This window comes from Corapipo altera, unplaced genomic scaffold (genome assembly GCF_003945725.1).
Source record: "Corapipo altera isolate COAL_440 unplaced genomic scaffold, ASM394572v1 262, whole genome shotgun sequence".
NCBI classification, from domain to species: Eukaryota; Metazoa; Chordata; class Aves; order Passeriformes; family Pipridae; genus Corapipo; species Corapipo altera.
The window spans coordinates 124,061-134,220 of record NW_020885118.1 but is presented as its reverse complement, the minus strand read 5'-3'; the positions used below and the strand labels follow the sequence as shown (position 1 = coordinate 134,220).

The 10,160-nt window shown below is 59.3% G+C and overlaps 2 protein-coding genes across 2 annotated transcripts in view; one reads left to right on the top strand and one right to left on the bottom strand.

The window, feature by feature from the left end:
• The first annotated feature begins 118 nt into the window (after positions 1-118).
• Positions 119-5,933, top strand: BUD23 (BUD23, rRNA methyltransferase and ribosome maturation factor). Its single transcript, XM_027669943.1, has 12 exons — positions 119-427; positions 531-568; positions 816-911; positions 1,092-1,174; positions 1,269-1,365; positions 2,443-2,539; positions 2,820-2,870; positions 3,372-3,457; positions 3,666-3,711; positions 4,276-4,334; positions 5,326-5,415; positions 5,540-5,933. The coding sequence occupies exons 1-12, from the start codon at positions 380-382 to the stop codon at positions 5,592-5,594; spliced, it is 846 nt and encodes a 281-aa protein (XP_027525744.1). The 5' UTR covers positions 119-379; the 3' UTR covers positions 5,595-5,933.
• Positions 5,934-6,218: 285 nt separating this feature from the next.
• STX1A (syntaxin 1A) overlaps positions 6,219-10,160 on the bottom strand; it is a 51,606-nt gene continuing 47,664 nt past the window's right edge. The window contains exons 8-9 of the mRNA XM_027669944.1: positions 10,033-10,143; positions 6,219-9,374 (exon numbers count right to left, since the gene is read on the bottom strand). Of these exons, the coding sequence (XP_027525745.1) occupies positions 9,297-9,374; positions 10,033-10,143 (189 nt within the window). The 3' untranslated portion in view covers positions 6,219-9,296. The remainder of the gene's footprint in view (positions 9,375-10,032; positions 10,144-10,160) is intronic.

The window sequence follows — 10,160 nt, the reverse complement described above, 5'->3', positions numbered from 1 at the left end:
GGGAGGGCGGCGGCGGCCGCGGGGCCGCGGGGAGGAGGAGCCGCCGCAGCCGCCCGAGCGCCGCCGGCTCCATTGGGGCCTCTCAGCGCCCGCCCGCCGCCGCCATCGTGGCCGCCGCGGCGCGCGGCACTGACGTCACGGGGGGGGCACGGCCGGGGGGCGGTGATGTCACTCGGAGGCGTGCCCGTCGAGACGGTGACGTCACGCAGATGCATGACCGGTGAAACGGTGACGTCACGCTGGATGAGCATCGAGACAGTGACGTCACGGAGAGGTATGACCAACTAGACGGTGACGTCACGCGGAGGAGTGATTAACGAAGCGGTGACATCAGGCGGCGTCGCGGCGCGCGGCAGTGACGTCACGCGGAGGCGGCAGCATGGCGGGCAGCGGGCGCCGGCCCGAGCACCGCGGGCCGCCCGAGCTGGTGAGCGGCGGGACTGGAGGGAGGGAGCGGGGGGAACTGGGCCCTCCTGGGGGTCCCTCCCGGGGTTCTGGGCATCACCGCCCCCGCCGCTCTCTCGTTGCAGTTCTACGACGAGGCCGAGGCGCGCAAGTACACGCAGAAGTACGGCGGGACCGGGGCTGCGGTGCCGGCAGGGACCCGTGGTGGTCCGGGCAGGGGGGTCTCGTCATGGGGCGGACACCGTGGCTGGGGGGAATCGGACCTGGATCCTGCTGGGGTCGGGGGGGCCCGTCCCTGCCGTGAGGCATCGGCGGGGTGGGAGGGGAGGGCACGGGAGGGGGTCACATCCTGCCGTGAGAGGGTGCGAGGGGGTGTCGCCTGTCGCCCGTGCTCCCTCCCTGTCTCGCAGCTCTCGGGTGGTGGAGATCCAGTCGCAGATGTCGGAGCGCGCCGTGGAGCTGCTGGGGCTGCCCGAGGACCGGCCGTGCCTCCTGCTGGACGTGGGGTGAGCCCGGTGCAGTGGCACACACCGAGTGCCTGGGGCCGGGGGAGGGTGGGAGAGGTGAGTTGTGGGTGTCTCTTGTGAGCTGAAGAAGAGGGACAGGCTGCTGCAGCGTTGTGTCTGGGCAGCAGCACCCTCAGACCAGCCCGGTGAACTCTGCACTTTCCCTGCTCCTCCCTCCAGCTGCGGGTCAGGGCTGAGCGGGGATTACATCTCTGAGGAGGGGCACTACTGGATTGGCATGGACATCAGCCCTGCCATGCTGGGTGAGCAGACCCTCCTCCCCTGGCACACCCACCTCACCTCAGAGATCCCCTAAGGCAGGAGCTGGTTGCCTGAGCCGTGCTCTGTTCTCTGCAGATGTGGCTGTGGAGAGGGAGGTGGAAGGAGACCTGCTCCTGGCAGACGTGGGTCACGGCATTCCCTTCAGGCCTGGCATGTTTGACGGCTGTATCAGGTGAGTCTGTGCCCATAACTGAGCTCTCCTCGTGCTCCACAGAACTGCACAGCACGCGTGGTGCATGTCTGGTGCATCACAGGTGGGCACCACTGCCCTTGTCAGCTGCTCTTTGCTCCCTGTGCTACTTGGCTCCATCACTCTGGGGCAAACCTCCAAGGTTTTGGATGGTAGAAGCAGCAGCTCCTGGCAGCTGTTTCTCAAGCACCTTTTGTGCTGGTGAGCTTGGAATTTTGTTGAAGAAAATAAAATCTGAGACATTGTCGGGAGGGCTGAGACCTGCACCAAGGAGAAGAACAAAGTGTGTCTGTAGCGTTGCTCAGCAAGGTCAGTCCCTGGATCAAGGGTTTGGTGGTTGGTTTTGGGATGGAGGGGACAGAAGCACTTTTCTGCTTAGAGAATAGCTCAGGAAGGTGCTGGGAAGGAGCAGGGACTGTCCATTGCTGATCCAAAAGCTCTGGTTGGGATTGTTCATTGGGAAAACCTGCTTGGCCAGGCAAGGGTCACAGCTGAGCTCTTGAATTATCATCAGGAGCTTGTAGTGATAGGATAAGGAGTGATGGGTCCAAACTGAAGGAGAGGAAATTGAGGTGACATATACAGCAGGAATTCTTCCCTGTGAGGGTGGGGAGGCCCTGGCACAGGTTGCCCAGAGGAGCTGTGGCTGCCCCATCCCTGCAAGTGTACAAGGCCAGGTTGGATGGGGCTTGGAGCAACCTGATCTGGTGGAAGGTGTCCCTGCCCATGACAGGGGCTGGAATGATCTTACTCTCAATGGTCCCTTCCAACCCAAACCATTCCATGATCCTAAGATTTGAGCACCTGGCTTAAAGGGGATGCTTGGTGATGCTTTTGGCCTTGAATAACTACTGCACGTTGTTGGGATTTGGCGTAGTGAGTCTCCAGAGGGGTTTGTGTAACTGCAAAACAGAAGGCAAAGCTACATGAAGGAAATAAAATATTTTCCCTGAGGCCCAGCACATGCTTGATGCTGGAATTCAGCTCAAAGGGAGGTGACAGGCTCTGGGAAGGAACTGATGACTCAGTGTCCTGGGGGGGTCTTGTTTTGCTCCTCAGTATTTCCGCAGTGCAGTGGCTCTGTAATGCTGACAAGAAATCACACAGCCCCCCCAAACGCCTCTACAGATTCTTCTCCACTCTTTACACTGCCCTGGTAAGTGCCACACTCTCCCTGCCAGGCCTCTCCTGCTCTTACCTCCTTGATCATGCCTTTTAGCAAGATATTTTAAGTCAGGTGTTTTAAGTAAATGCTGCTCTGAGGCAGGACTGGCAGGAGCACCCACTGCCTTCTGTGATCCCTCATGGCTCACCGGCTCTGGGAGCCTTGCCACAGAGGTTTTGGGGAGGTGGGAGCTCGTGTCTGGGGCAGGGATGGGGTGACAGAGGGGTTGTCTGCACTGACACAGGTTTGTGACCAGCTTTATTTCCTGTAGGCCCGAGGATCCCGAGCTGTGCTGCAGCTGTACCCCGAGAACTCAGAGCAGGTACAGGCCATCAGTCAGCAGGGAAGGGGTGTGGGTGCTGTTTTGGGCTCTGAGTGCATCATGTTCCTCCATATTAGCTCTGTGTCTCTGTCCTTCCTGCCAGCTGGAAGGCTCCTTGAGAGCTCAAAGAAATAACCTGTAAGAAGAATACCCTGTGCAATTTCTGTTGCTTCATAGATTTTCTTGGGCTGAGCCTTAAAATCAAAGAAAGTGGGAGGACACAATCTGAACCTGCTGTCCTGGATTTTCTTCTGTGTGTCTGGGCTACAGTCACCAGCACTGCAGTGTAACTCCCCAGGGCTGGAAAATCCAGCCCAGTATCCCTTTCCAAGAGAGTTAACACAGGGTAGACTGAGGAGCAGGGAGAACCAAACAAAGGCAGGGAACTGGTGTCTGGATGCATCTTGGGGATGCACAGTCAGCTGTGGTCCTCCCAGAGGTATCCTGAGCATTCCTGGGGGATCACTGCTAATTAATTTTTGCACATGCTTCTCTTTCTAGCTGGAGCTCATCACAGCCCAAGCCATGAGAGCTGGATTTACTGGGGGAATGGTGGTTGATTACCCCAACAGTGCCAAAGCCAAGAAGTGAGTCGTGGGTCTCTGGGGGTGTGGTTGGGCTGAGGCTTGGGTTTAGCAGTGATTTTTTTTTTTCTCAAGCTGTTCTCTTATGATAGAGTCCTAGACAGAGGTTACAGCTTAAATCTGATTCTCTTATAAACCATCCCAGTCTTGCTTGGGACTGAGACCCACATGCTGAATCCCACCTTCATGCTCTTTATTCTTGTTCTTTCAGGTTCTTCCTTTGTCTCTTTGTGGGCGCATCTGGCACGTTACCAAAGGTGAGGAGCTCCAGGAGGCAGCAGAGCTGCTGTCCTGGCTGCTGGGTGATGTGGAAGAGCTGTGGGCAGAGTGGGAGCCAGGTAGCTCTGCGTGGGCAGATGTGACTTCATGTGTACATTTGCTGCCAGTCACCAAGTCCTTCTCTCATAGAATCGTGGAATGGTTTGGCTTGGGAGGGACTTCAGCTCGTTCCACCCCCCTCCCATGGACAGGGGCACCTTCCACTATCGCAGGTTGCTCCAAGCCCCATCCAACCTGGCCTTGGACACTCCCAGGGCTCTGTAACCCTGGCAGCCACAGCTTCTCTGCCCAACCTGTGCTAGGGCCTCCCCACCCTCCACAGGGAAGAATTTCTTCCCAATATCCAATCTAGCCCTGCCCTCTTTCAGTTTAAAACTATTCCCCTGACTTGTGCTTTCTTTGGTACAATTTCTGGAAGACCAGTTTGTTCCTGCTCCATTCCTTCCCCTTGCAAATCCCTGTGTTCCCCTTAATTCCGATGGTGTGGCTGTCAGCTGTGTCTGCTCCAGAGGAAAGCACAACTTCCCAGTTTTGCTTTCCAGGGCCTTGGTACAGAGTGTGCTGATGAAGAGCTGCACCAGGCAAAGTTCACCAACGAGAGGTATCGTGTGGGGGTGAAGCTGCAGGTTCTCCCCAGCAAGGAGTGGGAAAAGCTGGGTTTTACTGGGGACCACAGCACTGCTGTGTGAGACATGATGGGAGGGGAGGGACTGGGAGGACCTTTGCCCACCCCAGGTGGGCACTGCTTTATCTTCCCCAAGGGCCCAGACACAGGGAACAGAACTGGTTAGTTTGGAGGGCTCTGCTATGGGGCTGTTGGTGCATTCTATCCAGCACTGGGCTCTCTAGCTGGGACCAGTGGTGTGGAAGTGGGAATATTTACAGGGATGGTGATGCCAAGCATGGAGGCAGGCTGCCTTGCCTGAATCCTGGTGTTCCCTTTTTCCTGCTGTCCAGTTCTTCGCTTGGCTCTGCTTAGCTGTGGCCTGGGGGGTTTCTCCTGCTGTCCAGGTCTCTTCCCATGGCAGTGGTGTAGGGAGGAGCCCCTCTTGCAGCCAGTGGGAGAGACAGAGAATAAAAACCAGAGGAAAGTCGTCGTGGTTGCCAGGAGCTTGTGGCTGCCATGTTTTCCTACCTCTTACACTGCTGTTCTCTGCTCACTTAGTCCAAGGGGTACCTGGTCTTGGAGGGCAGTAGCAGAACTGGGAAATTTTTGGGAAGCCAGAGACTTTGCCTTGTTTGGAGTAGGGCAGACAAGGGGAAGGTGGTTGTGCTTGAGTCTGTAATCCCCTGAGATCCCAGAGCCCAGTGTGCTGCTGGTGCATCAGGTATGGCACAGGGGGCCTGCTGCAGTCTGTAAAGGGTCAGTATCCCTCAGCTCAGAGCCTGGGCTGGAAGCAACCTTCTTCCCCAGCTTTCTGGAGTTGGACCATTTGGCATCTGCCCCAGAGCTGTCTGAGCTTCTCATCCACGGCTGGTGGGAGGGGAACTCGCTGCTTTTGTGACCCAGTTCTGGGTGACAATCCTCTGGGGCAGAGAACTGTGCCCCCACAGCTCAGTTCCTCTCCAGCTGCTGTCTGATTTCTCCATAGAACACGGTTCAAGAACATCAAGGGCAAGTCTGTGAAGAAAAGCCGGGACTGGATCCTGGAGAAGAAGGAGCGTAGACGACGACAGGGCAAGTGAGTTCAGCTGAGGCTGGTCTGGCCTGCTGTCACCTGTCCAAACTCCTGCCCCAACCCCTCTCCCTTCCCCCCCGAGGTGAACTGTGGGTGGTGCTGAGCTGCTCCCTGCTTTTCCCCACAGGGAGGTGCGAGCAGACACAAAATACACGGGTCGGAAGCGCCGCCCTCGCTTCTGAATTGCTCTGGACGCTGCTGCTGTGGAAGGTGGCATGTGGGTGCCTCCAGCGAGCCTCCTGTGGATGGCACAGGTGGGCACCCCACGCCTGGGACTTGCTGGGACAGGTCATTGTGGCTCTTGATGGTGTAAACTGGCTCAGGTGCTGCCCAACAGCCAACTGCAAAGCTTCCAGCCCTGCTTGCCTGCTGAAGGTGGGAGTGGCAGACAGTGCTCTGGCCGCTTGGTGTCTGCAATGCTGTCACTTACCTTCCTGAGTGCAGCAAGCCAGCTGAGCTTCAGGTCAGCCAGGACACAATATCCAGCCTCCTCACTAAAGAGTCAATGAGTTGGAGGTGTTTGCTGGTCTCCTGTGTCCTGCTTCCGTGCTGGGGAATACTGAGGTGGGAATATGGCACCTAGTTCCCTGCCAGCTTCCCCTCTGTCTGCAGGTAGGGAGTCAGGTACTGTAAAGCTGTGGATCCCATGAGGGCAAAGCTTCCTCCTAGCAGAAGTGTTATTCCTGGGGGCATTGCTCCCGAGGGTGCTTGGCATCCTGTTTGCTTTAATGCTCCCAGGGTACTGGGGTTGGCTGTACCCCGTCACCTCTTCCCTTCCCCTGAAACAGAGAGGTGCCAGCCAGAGCTTTACAGTTACAAATGTTTATTCTACATAAAAATTCCACAAAATGGGAAGCTGTTTTGCACCCAAAGCTTTGGGAGAAGAAAGGGAGGCTAGCAGGGAGGGAAAAGGGGGAAGGAGAAAAGAGGCAACATACAGTGTCATCCAGCCCAGTGAGACAGAGCAAGCCAGGGTCAAGATCCACATAGAAAACAAGGACACTTAGCTCACAGTACAGCAACAGTACAACTCCACGGGGGGCTCGGAAAGCCTTCAAGTACATTAATTACAAAAAAACCCAATCCCCAGTTCGAGTGCAAGCTGTGCGTGCCCCACACTGCTCGTGGAATACTGCATCGACACGCTCCCGGCGCGGGGAGGGCAGGTGGCACTTGGAACAGAGGTGGTGGAACCCAAAGGACAAGCGGGCGGAGGTTGGGGGGTTGGAAAGAAAAAAGTGAAATGTCTTCCCAAAGCACAACCACACTTGGTGATTTGGTCTGTACATGCAACAACAGGTAGGTAAAAAGGAACTGAACGGGGCTTCCCGTAGTGCAGGGGTAATTATTGCACCAAAACACCCTCCCCTCACAGCGAGGACAGTGTGAGCCTGCCTGTGGGGCAGCAGTGGTAGCCTGCTCCTCGCCTCCCTCGCCTCGGAGCCTGGCAGTGCCACGGCCTGCAGGATCCCAGCAAAGTGCCAGCGGCCCAGACTGCCCCCGCCCGGCTCCTGCTGCTGGGGGGCTGCTGGCAGTGGTGGTGCCAACAAGGAAGGAGCAAGGACCAGAATTCCTCTTGTGCCTTGACGGGGGTGCCACAGCCCTGATGTCAAGTGAGCATGTGCCACAAAAGCCGCTGCTTGGAAGAAAAAAAAAAAGTCACCTTGTGCTAGCAGTGGGCATAGCTGCAGGGCGGGAGCCTGCGAGGAGGATTTTCCTGCCTGCCCAGTGTTATTGCTTCCCGGAGGAGGGGCCCGAGGCTCTCGCTGGCCCGGCAGAGCGAGCACAGGCAGCCGTGGCAGGGAGCTGCACAGGGGCAGGAGCATGGGCACTCGGCATCGCCTCCAGCTCCCTTGCCTGCAGCCAGACATGTCCCCCCAGAGCAGGGACCTTGCCCGTGCCTCCTTCCTGCCCCTGCCTGCGCGGCCCGGTGCCCCAAGCCCTTCGACCCACGCAGGCTGCAGTGCTGGAGCTCACATCCATTGGTGCAGGACCGTGAAAGGGGGCTCTGGCCTTGGATGTGGCCACACCCCAAGGGGCTTGGGCTGGGCAGTGTGGGGGACCAGGCTGGACTCGCTTCCCAAGGGCGGCTGGATGCAACCGGGGGCTGTACGGTGGGACCTCGGGTGACAGTGGCAGGGAAGGAGCCGTGTCAGGGCTGCTGCTGGGGAGGGCTGGCCCTGGGGGATGCAGTGCTGTGTGGTTACAGCCATTGCCTTCCCCCTGCACCCATGGGCACCACACAACCAGTGCCTGAGCCACAGCACCCTGCCAGCTGCTATAGCAACCCTGCCCTGACCCCGGTGGGAGCAGGGAGGTGACACTGCCCGTGGCTGGAATACTGGCTGCTGTCAAGTGCCCCTTTTCTGCTACCAGCACCTGGGCTCACAGCCCTGTCCCAGTGCAGTGCATGACAGTGAGCCTGGCCCCAAGTGCCTCCCCTGCTCGGGGCTCCTCTGGGGTGCTTTGGCATGTGCACAGGCCAGCCAGAGCCCTGGGCTCTCCAGAGGAAGGTAAGGGCAGAGCCCTGTCCCCGACCCCAGGGAAGTGGGCAGTGGCAGCACAGGACCCCTCTGAGCTGCCAGCAGGACCCCACAGCAGCTGCATCCATCTCCTGGGCATGGCAGAGGTGCTCCCACGGCACCCCACCGAGGGCAGGTGCCTCACAAGATGGCTGAGCAGAAGGGCGCTGTGCCAGGGGCAGGGGGGTGCCAGGAGGTGGCAAAGAGGCAGTCAGGCACTGGCCTGCTCAGGAGCTGGTTGGATACAGGAGCAGGAAGGCTGCTATCCCTCACTTGCAGGGAGGTGGATGCAGCAAGGGCTTTTCCTGGGACCACAACAGGAGAGAGCCCAACTGCCTCCAACCCCTGGCCTGTGTGGAGAAGCCAGAATGGAACAGGCAGATGCTGCCAGGGGCTGTGGGCATCAGTGCCAGCCCCAAATCCCAGCAACAGAGCCCAGGCCTTGGGGCAGCAGGAACCAGGACCACTGTGTGCCAGGGCTGAGAGCAGAACGATGAGGCTCCGGTGCAGGGTGAGCAGACAGCAAAACTCACTGGCCGTAAACTACCTGTGCCATCCTGCCCTGCCAGGCCAGCAACCAGGTGCAGCACAGGTCCCCACGTGGCCTGCCCCTGTCCCCAGGCAACTGTGATGGCCCCAAGCAGCAGCTGCTTATCCCACACTGCTCCATCAGGCACCCACCGCCCACAGCAGCACATCCAGCCCCTGGCACCTGCACCAGAGCGAGGGCTCTCCTGGGGAGGGGACAGCCCTGCCACTGGTGGAGTGACAGGGATGGAGCCCCAGAGCCAGGCACAGCCACAGGACAGGTAGGGCCGGGCAGAGCACACCCCTGGGGAAGGACCCCGGAGAGAAGCAGCCCAAGGGAAGGTATTTGCAAGCACAGACGCGGCTGACAGACATGAGAGCTCTGGCTGGAGGTGATGAGGAAGCTGGGGAGGTTGACTGGGCACTGCGCTCCCGAAGACCCGTTAACACCTGCCTCCTGTCCCTCCTCATCCTCAGCTGTCTCTAACACAGACTGCCCAGCACAGGAGGAGCAGCAGCGCCCCAAGGGCACCTCTGTCCCTACCTGGTCCCAGCCAGCCACCCGGGCTGGAGCAGTGATGAGAGCTCGGGTTCCCCACTCCAGGGTCCCCCTCGTGCCCATCACCGTCCCCCGCCCCCCGCCTGCGCCCCGGGGCCGGCGCTCCCTCCACACAGACGCACCGCACCGCACACACAGCGTCACAAACAACCATGCATTAGAAACTGAAATGCTGCTGGGAGGCTCCGGGGCTGCGTGGGTCGCTCCGGTGTGGCTGCAGCCCCATGGCACGCGCGGCTCCGTCCATCGCACACAAACAGTCCCGTGGGGTGAGTTTAGCCGAAAATGCCGCCGAAGGTGGAGGCGATGACGATGCCCAGGATCACGCAGCAGATTATGATCATGATCTTCTTCTGCTCAGGTGTCCCGGTGGCAGCAGGGAGAGAGGGGAGAGGGGATGGTGAGTGTTGGGGCAGGATGCACCCAGGAGCTGAGGTTGCAGTCTGCCCTTGTTCTCCTTTGCCCCGGTGGGCTCTGAGCAGCATCTTGGGAGCCAGAGGGGCTCTGGCTGCCCTGGGCAGGGATGAGCACCCCAGCTCCTGCTTCAGCCCTGGGCTGGCCGAGCTGAGCTGGTGGCCCCTGGGTTCCTGTGCTGATACAGGACCGTGCTGGGAGCGGGACAGGCAGCTGGCACTGTGCTCAGTGTCTGAGCTGGACCATCCCTTTTCTCTACTTTTTATTGACAAGGGGCATGGCTTTCACAGCAGGCCTGGCCCAGGGGATCCACCCTGCCCCTTTTCCTCTCCCCCAGGCAGCAGGCCTGCCCCATGGCTCATTGTCATCTCTCATGCAGCCTGCGCTGGGAGCTCTGCCTCAGCCGTGCCACCCGCAGGCCATGGGCTGCAGACAGTGGTGGGGGGTAACGCAGTGCCCATGCACTTGCGAGACTGTGCCACCCTGCCCAGGGCAGGCAGAGGGGCAGGCAGGCTGCCAGCAGAGCCCTGTCCCCAGGATAGAGGTGTCAGCAGTGCAGGCAGGGGCAGACAGGCCCCAGACAGAGCCGTGACTCACCCGTCTGGCTTTGCTCTGGTACTTCACCGCTTTTTTGGTGTCAGACACAGCCCTCTCCACGTAGTCCACCGAGTGCTCCACGTTGTACTCGATGCGGTCAATCATCTCTCCCTGCAGAGCGAGGACAC

What these genes read in the sequence shown, in the direction of transcription:
- BUD23 (XM_027669943.1), top strand. Translation starts at nt 380, where the DNA reads ATGGCGGGCAGCGGGCGCCGGCCCGAGCACCGCGGGCCGCCCGAGCTG. An exon ending in TGCCTCCTGCTGGACGTGGG is followed by an intron (nt 912 to 1,091) that starts GTGAGCCCGGTG and finishes TCCTCCCTCCAG; the next exon opens with CTGCGGGTCAGGGCTGAGCG. An exon ending in ATGTTTGACGGCTGTATCAG is followed by an intron (nt 1,366 to 2,442) that starts GTGAGTCTGTGC and finishes TTTGCTCCTCAG; the next exon opens with TATTTCCGCAGTGCAGTGGC.